At 37.2% G+C, this 20,564-nt stretch overlaps 1 protein-coding gene across 1 annotated transcript in view; it reads right to left on the bottom strand.

Annotated features, from left to right (window-relative positions):
* CTNND2 (catenin delta 2) overlaps positions 1-20,564 on the bottom strand; it is an 841,098-nt gene that overhangs the window by 691,914 nt on the left and 128,620 nt on the right. Inside the window, exon 2 of the mRNA XM_053657171.1 lies at positions 14,051-14,187. Within this exon, the coding sequence (XP_053513146.1) occupies positions 14,051-14,187 (137 nt within the window). The remainder of the gene's footprint in view (positions 1-14,050; positions 14,188-20,564) is intronic.

Raw genomic sequence — 20,564 nt, 5'->3', positions numbered from 1 at the left:
GTTTCGATTCAGGTTGTTTATAGAGGAAGTTTCATTTCAGAGACCTGGAATTTATCAATGTAAATGGGCTGATTCTGAAACTGTGCAAAGGTAGCTCACAGGGTTAGGCAGAGATCCAATATCAACATTAAACTAAGAGTAAAACAATAGGATCAATATAAGAACGGAGATGAGACCCTTGTTATGTAACTACTCAGGGTTTTCATCACAGCACACAAAGCATTCTGTGGAGATAAAACAGAACAGGAGAACACAGCAAGTTAATTCATGAACTCACACCCTCAACACAAACATATTGAACATGTCGCTTGTGTCTGCCATTGCTCCGGGGGCTGGTGGCCAAATGTTAGGAGGGGAGACCTGGCCACAACCCTAATCCATAAATAATCCAATAAAGTTAGGTGCTTTACAGAAAAACATATTATAGTTGTTAATTATTATTAGTTGTAATAGCAGTATTATATACCTAGGACTAAACCATTTCATTTCTATTAAATGCAGGCACAACAGTGTAGGACAGGTTTTTAGTATAAGGCTTCCACACAATCCACCAAACCTCCCAGCATGGTCATTTCTTATCTGGAGGCCCCATGAAGGTGGAGTGACCACATCACTACATGATTATTAAAGCTGAGTTGTTGCAAGGTATTCCAGTGGAGGGCTGAAATGCTATTCCTAATAAAAAACGGGATTCCCAAAACAGAGAAAATGTACACTCTAGATTGTTAATTTTAGTAATACTTCAGTAATAAGCCTTGTCTGGTTTATGACAAGGTGAATTCAGGCCTCTGACAAGTAGTGGAGCCCGTGGCATTATTTACTAAAAGTGTCTGTGTTCGCTGATAGGTGGGCTGGGTGCAGAGCTGACGTTTTGTCTGCAGCGGGGGCTTCTGCTTGGTGGTGTGGGCACACACCAACAGGGCCACAACCGTACTTCAGAAACTACAGTGCAACTCAGATTTGAACACCCTGGGCTGACATCTCAGAGTTTTACTTCCCAGAGCAGAAAAGATGCCAGCCTCAAAATGTTCATGGACTTGCCTGCACTTGCCTAAAGCAACCATGGAACTGTCTTGGTGTTTGGACTTTTATGTAATTCTGCATCTTAATTGTGTACATAACTTCTTCATCCAGCAGACCTTCCAGGATGTGTAAGCTGGAAAAAAGGCATCCCCAGATAAGTAAATATATGAACTTAGTGAATAGAGCTATTTAGTGTTGGCTAATTTAAATACTGAAGGATATCTGTCAAAAGTGATATTTATTTGTTTTTGGTCTTACTCATACTGAGTGTGTTCTCCTCGTAATTAAGCAAGGGATCCAGCTGCTTCTGGAGGCCATGAGTAGAATGTGTAAGTCAGAGCTTGTCTTTGGGCCAAAAGGAGGGTGCTGGTCTTCACTGTTCTGTGTAAGCAGGCCACCTAGTTGCTTCCTTCAGAGCCCACAGCATGAATTTGCACATTCCTTTACTAACTGCAGCGGAGTGACAGCAACTTGAACGTGATCAATGGGCTACCTCAGGCATGTTTACCTGGGTTCTCGATGCAAGCTAGAGAAAACATCCATCCAAGCCACTGACTCTCAGAAACAGGAGTGTTGGAGAAAAGCTATGTAGTATTTACCCCATAGTATTATCTTCCTAACACATCTTCTCTGCAAACATGAACATGAGGTATCCTTGTTCCTTGGACTCTTTTGGTTTAGACTTTCATTAATAATTCCTTCAGGCTCCAAAAATAATTTGGCAGACTAAATTAATATAAAGGTACACACACCCCTTTTCCTAGTTTACTAAGAGCCAGAGAGACAAGGGCTCTGTTTCATTTGAAATCAGCAATCCTTTGGTCATAGAGAAACTCTTCTCTTTAGAAAAATATAATATAATAAATCTATCAGAAACCCATTTTATACTTAAATTATGAAACAATGTAATATAATGAAAGGAGCACTGGATTAAGAGTAAAATCATTTAAGTTTTATTTCAATTATACAGCAATTCCCTATAGGGCTTTCGGTAGGTAAACTGAGTATTTTTAAATCATCAGTTTCTTTCATCATAAACAGAAAATATCAGACAAAGCAGTAAAAAGTAATTAATTATATATGTGATGAATTTTTTCATACAGATTTTATAGAAATACATATCAATTTTGTAAAATGCATAAATTGTAAAGAAATTGAATGTGTCCTTTTGAAAATGTTTTTATTACTTTGAGATACTATTTAACATTGCTTCTAATTCTACAATTCCTACCATATTTGGTTTAGTTTCTCTGAATATCAGGGGCTCCTGCTTTGTAAGTCCTGCCTGTGGCTCTTCTCAGTAATTAAGTAGTACATATCTTCCCAGCCAGTTCCTAAGGGTCTTTAAACCCTTTCTCAAAACTTGGCCCCAGGCAGCTTCTGTCAAAGTAGACCCAGTGATTTATGTACCAGGAAGTATGACCTGTCATTTTTTTTATTTTGAGAAAATTGAATTAACCTAAGAGATCAACAAAGATGGAAAAGTTAAATAATATTGTAATATTAATTCACAGTGAATCATAGTTCATAGCCATTAGAAAAAATGTTTAAAAATATTTAATGATATAAAAATACTCTTGTTATAATGCTGAATATATCAAGCATAAACATTTATAAAGGAAAATAAATCACTGTACAAATTGTACAATCATATAAAAATCTTAGAAAGAGCCCTGGCTGGTATAGCTCAGTGGATTGAGCGCGGGCCTGGGAACCAAGCAACCACGGTTCGATTCCCAGTCAGGGCACATGCCTGGGTTGCAGGCCAGTTCTCTTCCTCTCTCCTTCCTTTCCCCTCTAAAGATAAATAAATAAAATCTTTAAAAAAAAAAAATCTTAGAAAGAAATCTTCCTGAATCTTGGCAACAACATCTAGTAGCAGTATTATTCTAAATAAAATTGTCACCCTCATTCCTGAGTTTTTTAACTTTTCTACAATGTTCATGAATTATTTTATAATGGAAAATTTATAAAAATTATTAAAACATTATATTTATAATATTTAATGTGATTTAACATATAAATATTTAACAATGAATTCCTGTGATAAATACAAAAGAGCCATTAGAAATGCAGTATAATATCATATTGCAAACTGCTCATATTAAAAGTTTATCTTCTAAGTTAGCATATCAAAGCTTAGTCCATTTATATTTTTCCCATCATAGCCTCTAGCCCCCTAAAAACTCAGCAAGAAAATCCTTTAAAGGGGAAAGAACAGATCCCAAATGAATTAGAAGACAGCTTGAGCTGATTTAAATGATAAGTACATATATGTTTTAAGAAGAGTTACAAACTAATATTTTAAGCAGGAAAAAAAGTTTTAGTAGAAAAGTCAAAATAACTTATTAGCAAGAATAGAATACACATAAGGAAGCACCAGGGGGTGAGAAGGAAGATGATCTATTACACTTTCAGACTTTCAGACTTACTTACTTGTAACTAAACCTCTACATTAATTCCCCAAATCTTACACAAGAGGTTTATGACCCTTGATCTCTAGTTTCAACCATCATTTTTTTTGTGATGCAAAAGATCCTCAAAGAAGCAGAATCACTTCAAACCCAGCAGGTCCCATCAGCCTTTCCTTCCCACTTGGAACTCCAGAAGTTGACATAAACCACCCATTTTCCACAGAGACACAGAAGACAGTATGGTGACAGTCAGAGGAAGGAAGTAGGGAGACATAGGAGAGGGCAAAGGGGTCATAAGTGGAGATGGAAAGAGACTTGACTTTGGGTGACGGGTACATGATGGAATATGCAGATGATGTTTTGTTGAGTTGTGCACTTGAACCCTATATGGTTTTGTTAACCAGTGTCACCCTGATAAACTCAACTTAAAAAAATCAAAGCAAAAAACAACTGTTTTCTCTCTTTGCTCTTCTGGAAGGCTAAACAGCAAATCTAATCAGTCTATCTACGCCTGCCCACCATCCTGTGCATATAATATTCACAAGGCTTTCTGACCTTTGATGACTCTGGGCTCTGTCCCTTCTTTGTTACAAACTATACCATTTATCAAGACCCAGTTCTACAGCTTCTAGCTCTATTCCACATTGTACCTTCATATCTCAAGACATCTTGAAACCAATAATGCTCCTAATAGAGTCTCTGTTCTAGTAATAAAAGTTAGGGGGAAACTATGTTTCTCATAAAATATTTTCCATGTATGTCTGACTTGAAACAATATATTCAAAAAACTATCAATGAAGTAATTCTCATTACAATTTTTATATATGAAGAAAGTTCAAGTTGTGACATTATGATATGTATAATTCTTTTCTTCTCTGACTAAATGAATATAAAGTTCACTAGCCTTTGCAGATAATCCTCCTCTATTTCTTGACCTTTCTCAAAGGTGTTTTAATTTCCTTTTTTTATGGATAATAACTGTGTCATTACTTGCATAATATGCTTTCCAAAACATAGTCTGGAAATTGATTCATAGTTATATGTCGTTTTCCACATTTTGTCATCAGAAACCATTGCTGCACATTATGGTAACATGAATAATGCTGAAAGATTTTGCAGCGTATGTGGCACTGGAAGAACACTAATTAAGGAAGCATTTTATAACATGTTTCTTTTCAATAGCAGTCTTGTTATACAGAGCTAATTATGTTAAAATTATAAATACAGAAGCTAAATAAAAGTAAAGGCATGCTAGCCTCACATAAGTCACTGTAAAAAATCAATATTTCATTAGATTTTCTGGCTCAGAAAAACTTTTTATTTTTTAATTATTTTATTATTGTTCAATTACAGTTGCCTGCATTTCCTCCCCAAATACTCCCCCCACCCCAGCCAAACCCACCTCCCTCAAGATTTCATTAGATTTGACCTAAGATGCATCTTTTTAAATGCTTAGTGCCTTCTTACAACACTCCATATGTAAAGTACTCAATACAACAGTTTTTCCAATAATGAAAGCTCAAAAATGCCTTTATTCTTGCTTTTCTACAGCAAGCATAATACTAAAAATGATTAAAAGCAAAAGAACTTTTGTGTTACTACCTAAATATCATCAATATCCTATACAATGGTACTAAAAGTTCCCCTAAAACCGAGAATATGATTTACAGTCTCTGTGGAATTTAAGGAATAAGAGAAATTACTGTAGCCATGATGTGTCCATAGTCATAAATGCTTTCAATTTTAAGGAATGTTTTTATCAGTATAAATTATTTTGAGTTTGATCATTTAAGAAGTAAAGAGTTTTCTTAAATTTTTATGTTAAGTTTTTTAATAGTTTATGGCTCTTTTTAAATGTTTGCTATGTTTATTTTTAACTCCACTGCTAATTCAAGGTAAACTCTAAATCTGTATATCACCCAGAGGAAGCACAGTTCTAGGCAGTAGACACTTGATAAACACAATGAAATAAATGCAATGAATAGGCACATTTGCATACACTGTTACTGACTTGGAATTGTGCTAGGTAATCTATTCAATACTAAGTATACCTGGCTGGTAGATTTATTATAAAAAATCATTTACCTGAGTCATAATAACTTAAAAGATCAATGAACTACTTGAGCTCCAAAGGTTTTAAAAATGCCCCAGTAATTTTTCTAGCTTGTGCAAGAAGACCCACTAGATGGTAAGTTTAGAAGCATTGGTGATCAAATGAAACACTGATTAAGTGAAGAAAATGAAATATTATTTTGAAACAAGTGTATTTTTAGGAAAGTCATGCTTTTCTTAAGAGTAAAGTAGTATATATTTAAGATAAAATGCAAAGATCAATGTTACAGAGCATGAATGAACGTAAATTCTTATCTAATGGTATAGCCCAACCTTATAACAATTTTTTAAAAGAGTGTAAACACACAAATGAAGATCAAAAGACTACTCGCAGGCAAATCGCAAGCAAACGTGTTTGTATTAATATTCCCACACTCATGAGGGCACCTGGGTCTCTGCACTGACAAGTGACTGGAGCTGCTGCTCACGCTCTCGTGTCCCCACTGCTCTGCTGTAATCTGCATGCTGGCTTTCACAGTGCCCACAGGAAGCTTTCTCTCTCTTTTCTTGTTCTGATCTCATTTCCCAGAGTCCTGACCCAGGTCTTGACAGTAATTGTAATGATTGATTGATTGATTTAATCTTTACTGTATTTTTTCTATTACTATTTAGACCTTGACTATAATTATGTTTAAATTCTTGATTTCAAGCTCAGGGTTCTTAAGCTATCACTATCTGTACAGATTTGCTCTGTAAACCCATGGTCCCTATCGATTTTTCTGTCTTTATCCCCTTTCAATCAGTGTCTATTTCGAGATCCATCATTAAAATCACTCACTTCTGTCCTTTATCTTCATTGCCTCTGTCTTTTCACCTTGCCTCAGTTCACAGACTCCAAAGGGGCTGCTGTGCCTATCTGACGACAGGAGAAGTATCACACCTTTCTAGTCCAAGCCATCAGCATATCTGCGACCATGTAGTTTGTCTCTCTCCTATCCTCACAAATGAATCACATTTGCTCCAAAAAGTCATTCCCTTCACTGGTGCACTGGATATATTCACTCTCGCCCACTCAGTGACCTTTCCCCTGAAATTATCACCCTTTCCTAAGCATCAGTGATGTCTCCTCTTCTTGGTCACTGCTGTCGTGAGAGGAATATCTCCTGTCCTTAAAATAAATCCCTCAACCATGTCTGTAATAAATGGTATCAATCATCTTTCTCAGTTATTTATCCAGATAATATGACTGGGATATCGCATGCCCAAACTCCCTCACCACCTCCTCTTCTGGCAAAGGGTACTCACTTACAGAAAAGGAAATGGGGACTGGTGTCTCTCTCTTAAAGCTCCAGAGAGCATGGATGGAACTGGAGAGCACTATGCTAAGTGAAGTAAGCCAGGCGGTGAGGGGCAAATACCATATGATCTCACCTTTAACTGGAACATAATCAACAAAAGAAAAAAGCAATCAAAATATAACCAGGGATATTGAAATTAAGAACAATCTAACAATAGCCAGAGGGGGAAGGGGAGGGGATTGTGGGTAGAAGGGTTTTCAGGAACTACTATAAAGGAGAAAATGCAGACAACTGTAATTGAATAACAATAAAGTGATGTATGAAAAAAAATAAAATAAAATAAAGCTCCAGAGGAGGAGAGGCATAAGAAATGCTAGAAATGAGATGACAGAAATATGGCGAATTTCCCACCAAGCGTAGTGGAATTCAAGGTTCTATTAATGTTGATATAAAAGTGTAAAATTCACCAGTTAAAAAGCAATCAAAATGGGAAATTACAAGAAAAAAAGAAATAAATAAACAGTTTTTTTTTATTGAGCAACCCATGGCTGCTGCATTCAAAGAAACTAAGACTCACTTTACAAATATCTTAGTCATTCCATGCAGTGCTATGTGGGGTGTCTTTTGTGACTTAGGGTTTGTATGACTTAGGTTTCACTGTATAGTTATAAATTAGAATATGTTTCTATGCAATGTTAACTACTTGCCTAAAAATGTGTACCCTTAGTCTCATTAACAGTTTATTCCAATGAACTCTATCAGATAGTTTTCTTATATTCACAGTTTTTATTACCCTTTATTGTGTTTTGCCAATATAAAATGCTCTGTGTGTTTAACGAATGAACAAATGAAGTGTGTAACCTGGTAGAATTCAGGATGTATGTTTTCTGTGGAGGAAGATGACTTCATCCTGCAGAACTGACCTGCAAGGAGGCAGGGCTACAGTAGTACAAAAGTGTGATGCCCCCAAAAAATTTTAGTTGAAATTCCCTAAATTAATAATAGGATTTTTACAAAAGAAAACTATGTCTCATTAGTACATAAAAAGGACTGGAAAAATAATATTATTTAAGTGAACAGATTTATAAATACATTTTGCATATAACATTAAGAATAATAACAAAAAAAAGAAAGAACTCATAGGCACAGACAACGATGTGGGGGGAGAGAGGATGGGTGGAGGTAGAAGAGGTATGGGGGGTAGATGGTAATAGAAAATACAATAAAAATGTCAAGAAATAGAATTCTAGAATGTATTAATCTGTAAAGTCACTTTTCCTTAATCTGGCTAATCTCTTTAAAAATATACTAAACTCCAACGATGATAGTCTATACCTGATGAAAAGAGAGTAGGAAGGCTTAAGATTAATTTAGGACAAAAAATGCATAAAGGGAGAGAGTGGCTGTTTCTATCAGGCCACACCAAGAAAGTCTATGAACTTGGCTGCTTGTTGATTTCTGCCTTGAAAAGGACAGACCCCACACACAGGGCTGACGCCCAAGCCTCTGGTTTGGGTGTTTCAGGTCGTTCTACCCGAGCTTCCCAGGACAGATTACCATTTCTCCAAACAGCACTTATCTGCCACAAAGAACTTCGCACCTTTGCTGGCCAAACATGAACACTGGATTTATGTTAATTATTAGGGAAAAAACAACTCTTCACGATACATTTTTATTACATTTTCATCAAGAATTCGGAGAGGCTATTTTACCTCTAGGAATACTTTTTTTTTTTTTTTTTTGCTTTAAGTAGCTTACCACTCTCTAACCACAGACACCACAGACGTTCCTGTATTTCAGCTAGAGGAATATTTTCTATTATCCAACTAATATTTATTCCAGTCTCCCAATTCTTTTCCCCATGTCTGTTTCTCTTCCTAATTCTCCATGTCCTCTGTCCACTCCCACCTCCATCTAACTGAAAACATATATGCTAACCAATGCTAATAGGTTCATTGTTTTCTTTCTACACTTTTGTAGAAGCTCATAAACATATACAAACAAAACATATTTACTGTTTAAAACAAACAAACAAGACAATGTAATGCTATGTCATTTCCTTTCTAAAATCCCCAGGAATTTCTTCAAAGTTTAGATGTATGGCTCCAGTTCATTTTTCTTTTTTTCTTTCTTTCTTTTTTTTTGATTTTCTAAAGGATTTATGTATATTTATTTTTAATGTATTTTAAAATTTATTTAATTATTGTTCAAGTACAGTTTTCTATTTCTCCCATCCCAGCCCACACCCCTATGCCCCCCACCTCTATCCCATGTCCACCCCCCTTAGTTGTTGTCCCTGTGTCCTTTATACTTGTTCCTGTAAATCCTTCCCCTTTTTCCCAATTCTCTCCCCTCACCCCTCTGTTCACTGTCCCCCTGTTTTCTATTTCAGTGTCATTGTTTTTATTTTGCTTGCTTGTTTGTTTTGTTGTTTAGCTTCCTGTTAAAGGTGAGATCATATGGTATTTGTCTTTCAATGCCTGGCCTATTTCACTCAGCATAATGCTTTCCAGTTCCATCCATGTTGTTGCAAAGGGTAGTAGCTCCTTCTTTCTCTCTGCTGCGTAGAATTCCGTTGTGTATATGTACCATAATTTCTGATCCATTCTAAAGAAAACAGTATTAAAATAAAAAGAGATCCAACTGTAAGGGAAAACATATTTGCCAATGATACCTCAGACAAGGGTTTAATCTCCAAAATATACAAAGAACTTATACAACTCCACTCTAAAAAGACAAGCAACCCAATTAAAAAGTGGACAAAGGACTTGACCAGACATTTCTCCAAGGAGGACATACAGAAGATCCAGGGACACATAAAAAGATGCCCAATATCACTAGCTATCAGAGAGATACAAATTAAAACCACAATGAGATACCACTTTACACCGGTCAGAAAGCCCATCATAAACAAAGCAACAAACAACAAGTTTTGGAGAGGTTGTGAGGAAGAGGGGACCCTAATCCATTGTTGGTGGGATTGCAGACTGGTACAACCACTGTGGAAAACAATATGGAATTTTCTAAAAAAAACTAAACATGGACCTGTTTTTTTGGTCCAGCAATTCCACTGCTGGGACTATATCCTAAGAACCCTAAAACACCAATCCAAAAGAACCTATGCACCCCAATGTTCATGGCAGAAAAATTTACAATAGCCAAGAGCTGGAAGCAACCTAGGTGCCCATCAGTAAATAAATGGATCAATTCATTTTTCTTGATAACAACATAGAAAAAATACATCTTTTATTTGAAGGACTTTACATAAAAGATACAGTATTATTCAACTCTTCATCATTAAATATTGTTTTATGTTTTTTCTATTCCAAATAATCTTACAATTCATTTTTACAATAAATTCTATGTCCCTGATTAGTATATTAGTGGTTATTTGCATATTTCTCCTCTGTGAATTGCTTATTTATATTTTTTGCCTAGTTTCTATTCTTTTATTTCTCTTTTTCTCATCAACATTTGAAAATCTTACTATACAAATGACATCAGTACTTTGTCCTATTTGTGGAACACATATTTTCTCTTGGCCTATCTTTCTATTTTTTATGTTGGATTTTTATTGTTATTATTCTTAGTTGTTATATTGCCAACTTGCATCAACCACTCATGTATGGTTTCTGAGTTTCTTTTCATGATAAAGAGCCTTTTCCACTTGTAATTTATATAAATATTTCTCAATGTTTATTCTAATATATTTAAAGTTTAATTTATACAGTTACAGTGATTTACCTTTACAATTTATTTCTGTATATATTGTGAGTTAATGGCTTTAATTTTCTTCCAGATGGTTAACTGATTATGTTAATAACATATAAACCACTGCCTTGTACTAAACAGAAATACTTAAATACATATATCCTGTTTATTATTTTTTTTAAGATTTTATTTATTTATTTTTAGAGAGAGGGGAAGGGAGGGAGAAGAGAGGGAGAGAAACATCCATGTGAGGTTGCCTTTCACATGTTCGCAACTAGGGACCTGGCTTGCAACCCAGGCATGTGCCCTGACTGGGAATCAAACCAGTGACCCTTTGGTTTGTAAGGCCAGCACTCAATCCACTGAGCCACACCAGCCAGGGCAAACCTGTATATTATTTGAATCTGTTCTGAATTCTCAGTTAAGCCCTATAAAGAGATCATTTTCTATATTGGGGTAACTGAACACTACTGTGATCCACATGATTTGTAAAGTAAAAATCTCTCTATCAAAAATTTCCTTGGAGTCATATATATTTATGTTTCCATGTGATCTTTGAAATAGTTTTGGTCTGCCGTGGCTGGTGTAGCTCAGTGGATTGAGCGCGGGCCTATGAACCACACGATCATGGATCGATTCCCAGTCAGGGCACCTGCCTGAGTTGCAGGCTAGTTCCCAGCAGGGAACACACGAGAGGCAACCATACATTGATATTTCTCTCCCTCTCTCCTTCCCTTCCCCTCTAAAATATAAATAAATCAAATCTTTAAAAAATAATAATTTTGGTCTATTTGATGAAGGAACAAACCATTGGCCACAGCTTCCTATTTACCACTGCCTAAATGCTATTCAATAACTTGGGAGAGAGTAACACTGTTGTGACACCAAGCTTTCCTACCCAGGACTGTGGCATGGCTTTTCATTTACTGAGTCACTTTGTGTCTTTTGACAAAGTGTTATAGTTTTCATCAGACAGGTCTCGAAGTTTTCTTGTTAAATTTATACTGCGTGTTTTATATTTTGTCACCATGCTAAATTTAGTGGTCTAGCAGGGCTTCCAAATCATACCAAAGTAAGAAACCATGACACGACCCAGCTATAACACAGCAGTACCCTGTAGTATGGATACAAGGGGCACGAGCCTTGCTCTCCTTTTCCACTGCTTCTGAAAAAAATCAGAAAACTTCTCAGGTTGGTACTTGGAAGAGAACTAATCAAGCAATACGGCCTATGCCTCAGCCCAATTTTCTGCCTGCTGACCATTTTCAATAGCTAGATTACCCAATCAAGCTATTCAAGTTTCTTGTGTGTACCTGCTTAGCTGCATACTGCCTGACCCAGTGGCACGTGTCTGACTGATGGCATCATTGATCCATCTTGTCAATGGATTTTCCTTCTACTCTTCCATGGACAGTGGGACTATCAAGGTGGTTTCCTACTTTTAACTAAATTAGTCTCTACTTTAAAAAATACGACAAACCCCACCCCCAAACCCTAGAGTCCTTTTCTTTGAGTAGAGTAACTGTCCTTCCTTGCCCCACTTAGATTATTGTTCTGTTGAGATAGTCCTGAAATTAGGTAAGTTCTGTCACCCTCACCTACCGTTGCTATTAACTCAACATCCCTGAATCATGTAACCCAGGCACTTGGGATGCTTTTTCAGTAAAAATAGTGGTTTATATTCTAGCACATGCTAAAAAAGAAGCAAAAAAAAAACCCACCGACTTTCCAACTTTCTTTATTTTTTATTTTTTAATATTTTTTAATTTAATTATTGTTCAAGTACAGTTTTCTGTCTTTTACTTCCATCCCAGCCCACCCCCCGTGCCCCCCACCTCCCTCCCATTTCCACCCCTGTTAGTTTTTGTTCATATGTTCTTTATATTTGTTCCTGTGAATCCTTCCCCTTTTTCCCCTGAAATTCCCTCCCCTCTCCCCTCTGGTCCCTGTCTGCCTGTTCTCTATTTCAGTGTGTTTGGTTATATTTTGCTTGCTTGTTTGTTTTATTGTTTAGGTTCCTGTTAAAAGTGAGATCATATGGTATTTGTCTTTCACCGCTTGGCTTATTTCACTCAGCATAATGCTTTCCAGATCTACCCATACTGTTGCAAAGGGTAGTAGCTCCTTCTTTCTTTCTGCTGCATAGAATTCCATTGTGTAAATGTACCACAGTTTTTGGATCCATTCATTTACTGATGGGCACCTAGGTTGCTTCCAACTCTTGGCTATTGTAAATTGTTTTGCTATGAACATTGGGGTGCATAGGTTCTTTTGGATTGGTGTTTCAGGGTTCTTAGGATATACTCCTATCAAAATGTCCATACTACCCAAAGCAATTTACAGGTTCAATGCAATACCTATTAAAGTACCAATGGCATATTTCACAGACATAGAACAAACACTTTGAAAATTTATATGGAACCATAAATGACCCCAAATAGCAGCTGCAATTTTGAGAAAAAAGAACAAAGTAGGAGAGAATCACAATACCTGATACCAAACTGTATTACCAGGCCACTGTAATCAAAACAGCCTGGTACTGGCATAAAAACATAGACAAATGGAACAGAACAGACAGCCCAGAAATAATCCCAAGTCCCTACGGGCAATTAATATTCAACAAAGGGGGCAGTAACATAAAATGGAGTAAAAATAGCCTCTTCAACAATTGGTATTGGGAGAACTGGACAGCTATGTGCAAAAAAATGAAACTCGAGCACCGACTTAGACCATACACCAAAATAAATTCAAGGTGGATAAAAGACTTAAATATAAGCCATGACACTATTAAAGTCCTAGAGGAGAACATTGGCAGGAAAATCTCAGATATTTCACTCGGCAACATTTTTACTGATATGTCCCCTAGAGCAAGGGATATAAAGGAAAGAATAAACAAATGGGATCTCTCCAGCTTTCTTTAATTATTTACTACTTTTTTGTTGATAAGAAACATGACTTTTAAGAAATAATGTGTTTAGATATAAGACTTCAGATTTAATTTATGTGTCCATCTTTATGGCAAAGTAATTCTGGAGGCAGAAATATACAAAACATTGATTAGTTTCAAAGGGAAAATTCTGTAACTTGTTCTTCCAGATCCATCATCTCGGAAACACTGGGAAGGCTAATTTCCCTTGACCCAACATCGTATTTATCTTCTGTCACACATACTAATGTAGCCTGGTGGCCTAGTGGATACATTTTGACAGTTTATTAGACTTTATATTTTCTAAAAACCAGTTATTTGACTTCATGCATTTAATAGCATTAAAATGTAGGTCCATCACCAAATCTGTCAAAACTTCATCTATATGTAATTTTGACTGTAAAGTTTTTTTGCCCTATGGGATATTATTTCAAGAATATCTACCAAAATTATGAATAAAACATGGCATCAAAAGCCATTATAATAATATCTGAGCATTAATTTGATAATGAAAGCCAACAATCCATTAGTAAATCATATTTTTCCAACCGCCACTGTTCATCAGGAAAGAACATGTCTTTTCAAAATAGCCCCATAAGTATGTCATGAAAGCAAAATGCTCCCACCTGTTCTTTGACAGAGGCAAGGATGGCAGAGGTGGTTTCCGTTTCCGAGCCATCCCCGTTGGAGGTCGTTAGGCCAGGGCTCAGAGAGCTGGTTTTCTCTGAGGCTGACGAAGGCTGGTCTGGGACAGGCATAGCTCCTGCAAAGCAAGAGGACATGCTCAGTGCAATCTGATGTTGTCACTGGCTGCAGACATATCTATCATGCAACTCTAATCCGTACACTTTGGCAAACTGAGAATTATGAAATGCAGTGAAAGCCCATAGCATAGGGGAAACAAGTGAATAGAATGGTTTCTCCTATAGCAACCGCAACCACATTCCATAATACATGCACAATGTCATGTTTTGTCTTTGAGATAAGTGGAGGAGAAATGCAAATAAGATTACAAGAAAGGGTAAAGATTAAAAGGAGGACTGAGTTTAAAAAGAAGCTAGTGAACCACCTTTGTATAGAGGTTAGGTAAATTTATTACTTGCTCATTGATATATTTTCATCTAAAAAGAAAACTTGCTAGATCCTCTATAAAGAAATCACAGAAAATAAAGTCAATAATTTATAAGTAATTAAGAAATACCACAATTAACATAAGAAGCTCAGTTGGCTTTGCAAACTATAATAAATAACTAGCCACTCCACAAATATTTACTGAGTTCTTACTCTGTGACCAACAGCAAACAAAAGCGCCTTAAATCTGGCAAAGCTCATTTATCACAGTTTGTTTTGTCTGAGTTCATTTATGAAAAAAAAAGAGAAACTCCTAACACGGGCCCAGTTCCTAAACAGACACACACGTGCAGATTAAAAACAGGATTCCCGAACATTATTTTGTTCCACTGTATTCGACTTACTTGAACAAATAAATAAGGGCAAAGTATTTGTTGCATATCTTATATAGCATTGCTCATCAGCAGAGGAAATAATTAACTGACAACATTTTTTACCAAGGCATTACAAAATTACTATTTATGTAAAAGGCTGGGCATAAATAAAGGCTATTTTCTAATCTAAAACTATCACATTACATGTCCCTAGAGGAGCCAGTGCTCTGTGTTAAAAGGTGTGTCCTATTATACTACATCTGTACATTCTGGCTTTTATACTAAGTGACATAACATTCATAGCAACCCTAACACTGCACTGTTTTCTTAGCTACTTTTAGTTAACAATTTAGGAACACGTGAAATCAAAGACCTCCATTACAAATTTTCTTTAAAATCTGTGTGTGTGTGTGGGGGGGTGGCTGATGGGGTGGGAAGGCATTCTCTGGGAAGTAAACTTACAGGGCGAGCTTATCAGAAATTTTATCATAAATTCCTAACTGGGCAGGTCAGGGTGGGTAGTCATGCCCCAGGCCTATAATTTAACTGAAAGGTTTTAAGCCAGCCCTGTTCATTGTCCTTGTGTTAACATGCCTTTGAAATACCTCTTGAAGAGAGTATTAACCCTCAAGTGAGCACATAATCTTGTTAACTTTCCTGTAATCCAATCCTAGCCTTGCTTTCTCCAATTTTCCTTATGTCCCCTCCTTAATTTCCAATGCATGAAAGAAGCTCCAAAACTTCTTCGGAGCATTTGAGATCTTGCACCACAGCCTATGTGGTCAGTTTGGCTCAAATAAACTTTTATAGAAGTTCTCTACAGATTTGGCCTTTTCATATGTTGACAAATATAATTAAAAACAAGAAGTGGTCATCTATTTGCTCATTGGAAAGTCCCACTTAGTTTTAACTTTTTATTTTGGGAAATAAGTTCCTTATACTATTTCAATAAAGATTAGAACAGCACTGGAAAAATCAGTCAGTTACAAACAGAATACATGGGAGGGTTTGGGAAATAATATTAGTAAGCAGAATTTGAGAAAAGAGTAAGGATCAAATTAAATACGATTTGGTAAAATGAAGCTATGGATCACAGCAAGATGAAAGAAACAGATTTAAGTAATTATGGTGGTGGGATCAAGAAGACAATAATAAAGTACATTTGTGTATTCTACTTGCTTTAATATGTGTTTTTTAAAATTTGATTAAGCTTCATAATTATAAAGATGTAGATAAACAGATGTACAAATGTTGTGCCTAGGTAAAATCTCCTAAAAGCTAAGCCCTTCTGTTTAGGAGAGATTTGGGAGATGAGGGAAGGGGACAGGGGAGGAAAGTAAGAAGAAAGGAAAACGTCAGCTCTTGTGTGCCAAGTCACCTGTGGCCAGTGCAAGATCTGCCCTTGACTTTGCATCTGCATGTAGAGCCATGTCAGTGACTTCTAAAGGGGACTCTAAGGACAGCCTAAAGCTGAGAAATAAGGAGTCTTATGTATTTTAAATTATTATTCTAACTTTGATGATTTCTAAATTTTACTGGGCCTGTGTGCATTCAGATTCTGGGCCAGTATTATTGTCAATACAGTTTTTGACAAAAAAAAAAACTGTGTAAGGCCTCAAATTATTAAGTAACATAAGTGGGCCAGAACCCAAGTTTTCTCCCTTTAATTCCAATTTTAGTGTCCTTTGATGTAGCAACCTATTTCTTATAACCTGCACTGCCTTCTAAATATTAGTCTACATACCACTTTATATAAAATGTAACTCCTCATATGTATGACAGTAACCCCTCATAATGAAATGTGTGATTTAATAAGCAATGAATCAAGGTATATCCTTAGGTACTTGACAATTCTGACCCAGAGAATATAAAGAATAACTCAGTCTGTTTATCTACCCACTTTCCTTATAGCAATAACAGAAAGAGAAATGAAACTCACAGGCTTATCCCCTTCCTACAGAGCTACTATGACTCAAGGCAACCTGTGCACCTGAAAAAAATGGCGTGGAATAATTTTCATGGTTCATCATTTTTAACATCCAGACTTAATTGACTCGCTGGTCATTACTATGTACAGACAGTAAAGACCGGCACCCTCCACTCCCAGTCTTCTTGTCTCAGAGAGCAGAGAAGGGAGGGAGGGAGGGCTGTGTAAGCCTGCCTCATGCTAAGTATAAGGAGCCTTAATTTTAAGCCTCCTTACTTCACAGTCTATGGTTAAGGACTTTAGTGTTAATTAGAGCTAAACCACTAAAAATTAGTAGTTAATGTATGCTAGATCCAAAAAGTGTCGGGGGACAACAAGAAAAAATGCAAAGGAAGAGCAATTGTTGGCCAGTCTGCCATGCCAGAGAGTGTATGTACTTTGATATTTTGGAATAGGTTTTTCTGACTTGACTCATTCTGCATAATAAGTTTTACATAATGGGATCTCGATGCAATGCTTTTGCTTTAAAAAGAGTTTCACTCAGAAACATACCATGAGCTATTTTTATGTCAAGGATTTATTCTAAAGTTTAGGCATGTAACAAACACTTGGTATTCAGCAACCGCAGGCATCATCATTTATCTATCTTTTGTTTACGACATTTTCAATAGATAAGTTCCTAGATTTGGTATCAATGGAAGGAGGAAGGCCTGCATCTTCCAGGCTTTCGGGAGCCAAACGAACCACCCTGCCGCCCACCAGCAGTGCCCTGAGGATGCGCCCTCACAATAGCAACAACACTGTCCTTTCTCATCCTGTCCTGCTTTCATCAACTTGGTACAGAAAAATTCACGCCTTTGATTTTGTTTTCATTTGACAACAAGTACAGTGGACATTTCCCTTCATACAACACCTACCTATTTCCCATCCAACAAACAATACCTCTTCATATTCTTAAATACCAATAATTACTGGGTGAGCAGTCTTTCTGTCTAGAGTTGAATGGTAATCTACAAATACCCAAAGTGCATTTGAAATATACCCATCCTCAATATGAGGAAAGAGACAATAATAAGGGAAGAGTAGTATCAAATTCTGGAAGGTTAATTCTCTAGCACAATTGGGTACTAAAAAAATTATGTGTCTGGAAAATATAGAACAAAAAAAAATAGCAGTTTCTGGGCCCAAGTCATGCTGTTCGATGCCCTCACATGCATGAGCTGTGTCACGGGCTGAATTCCTTGCCCCTCACCCCTGCCTTCACCTCTACCCCATCCCGAATAGATACTTTGAAGCCCTAATCCCCAATGAGACTGTATTTGTAGATGGGGCCTTTAAGGAAGCAATGAAAAGTTATATGAGGTCATAAGGGTGAGGTCTCCATGCCACAGGACTTTTGTCCTCACAAGAAGGAGCGACCAGAGGTCTTTCTCTCTACCACGTGAGGACTCAGAGAGCAGGTGGCTGCCAGGAAGAAGGCGCTCATCAGTAATGTGCTCTGCTGGCAGACTGATCTTGAATTTCTGGCCTCAAGAACTGTGAAAAGATACGCTTCTGTTGTTGGAGCCGCCCGGTCTGTGATATCTTGTTATGGCAGCCCAAGCAGACTGGGATATGCAGGGTTTGATTTTTCTCATTTTCTCTCCCTTAATTCCCTCAGACGGAGGCATGAGAGGATTGGAAACTGATGGCAGTAGCAGGGCGGTACTATTTAAAACAGCTCTCTGTTGACACCCTCATTGGAGATGAACCATAGGCGTCAGGAACAGGCTTGTGCGACTTCAAATCAGCACACCTGGGTAAATCAAAGCTCACAAAGAAGTGCCCGGAGGTGTGAAAGAAACCTGGGGGAAAAAGCACTATCATAAGAACATCTATATTACTACCACTTTCATGGTGAAACAATAAGAAATTCAGAAAATTGGCTGCAATGATAATAATAGCAAAAGCAGGTAGCCCCTATGTAACTAAACTTTCTGTTCTATTTGAACCCCTATATTCACATTAATAAGATTTTTATGAGGTTAAAATAAATATTCTAAACCTTTAGCCAAAACCTAAGTACTATAAATTTATAATACACTTGGTAACAATGTTGAAATCTGCTCTGTGATTTGGAAAGCCAAACTCTCTTGCTCTCAATTCATACAAAAAGAAAAGCCTTGTTTTACATTGCATAATTCAACTTTTTTCATTCTTTAGCTACTTCTTGTCCAGCAACTGATGACTTTAGTATCAAGATACAGCCTCTTCAGTAACTGAGGGATTTTTGTGTCACACAATAATGCAGTTCCGTGACCCACCCAGCACCCTTAGGCTACCATCACTTGATCTGCTTCTCTTCAATTCGAGAACGGACTCCTTTGGCCATGATATGGCCTTTTCCCCTCCCAAGCTGCCCACTCCTTTACCCAATGGCCTCCTAGTCTCTCAGCTCTTCTCATTAGGGCACTCCCAGGGCCCTCATGCTCTGCTACGTCAAAGACCTATTTCTTTTTTTCTCCCAGGTTAGCAGGTCCTACTTGCTCCACATTCCAGAATCTCCAAATTCCACTCATGCTGTGGGATTCAAACAGATATTTCTTTTGCTACACTGGTACTGTCCAATAGGGTATCCCCTAGTAATGGGGCTGTTTTAACAACATTAAAAAGGTAGTTCATCAGTTGCATTCTGCACATTTCAAGTGCCCAATAGCCATATGTGGTCAGTGGCTACTATACTGACCATTGAAAATGTAAAAATTTTTATTAGTGCAGGAAGCTCTGATGGCCTGATCTACACCCAATAGTCAACCCTTTGATGTGATTTTTCATCTGTAACTTTAATCTTGGGTAAGAGAGATTGTGAGAAGTGGTCAGATTATGAATATAATTTAAAGAGTGACCTGTCAGGATTGCATGTGGTCTCTGAAAGAAGGAGGAAGGAGTCCAGACAACCCCAGGGTTTGGTCTGAGTGACTGGCCATCAGCCAAGATGTCAGTGCAGTGGCTGGAAGAGATTTGGGGCAGGGGAGGGGGACCTGGCCTGTGAAACCACAACCTAAAATGTGTCGACCTTTGACTCGTCTGCACTGCTAACATCCTGGCAGCTGGCAGCAGCCACACTGATATGAATGGGGGCCAGAAAGATTGAGGATTTCTAAACACTGCTTGTCACATATTATTTTTTCTCTCATCTTCAGGCAGGTCCCTTTTTATCTTTTACTTTAGATTGCCTAGAAACTTCTAGCACACTTCTCTTTTTCCCTCCCCTTTAGCTAATAGCATCAACGGGAGAATCGCTGGTGTTAACTTCCTTGGTTTTCTGTCCCTCACACCAGACTAACAGGTGAACTTCGAGTGGTCCCCCACCCGGCCTTATCTCCTTCTCTCTCATAGGTCCCGTCCTCTTCAAAACAATCACCTCCCAGTTCTTGCACCTATTTTCTAAAACACAAAAATATTAGCACAATAGCCTCACTTGTAGTTTTACTCACACTGCTAAGTATCACTTTCAGAATTCACTATGACCTCATGCCCAGGAGAATAATGATTGGTCATTAGAATACTGCAAATACTGTCATTTGTATGTCTATGTACATATGCATCTAATGTATTAAAATTGAATATAATTTAACATATGGGATTTTTATAACCTACTACCCCACAGGCAACATTTAAAAGACCATGGTCATGTAAAAATGAAGAATAAGCATAAATACCTTATTAATATTAGGGTGTGCAGAGAATGTGTAGATTAGTATAAATTAGTGACATGGACAGTAACAT

This window comes from Artibeus jamaicensis, unplaced genomic scaffold (genome assembly GCF_021234435.1).
Source record: "Artibeus jamaicensis isolate MK-2021 breed Jamaican fruit bat unplaced genomic scaffold, CSHL_Jam_final scaffold_369, whole genome shotgun sequence".
Lineage (NCBI taxonomy): Eukaryota > Metazoa > Chordata > Mammalia > Chiroptera > Phyllostomidae > Artibeus > Artibeus jamaicensis.
Note: the sequence above shows the minus strand (reverse complement) of the source record. Positions and strands in the feature narration are given on the sequence as shown.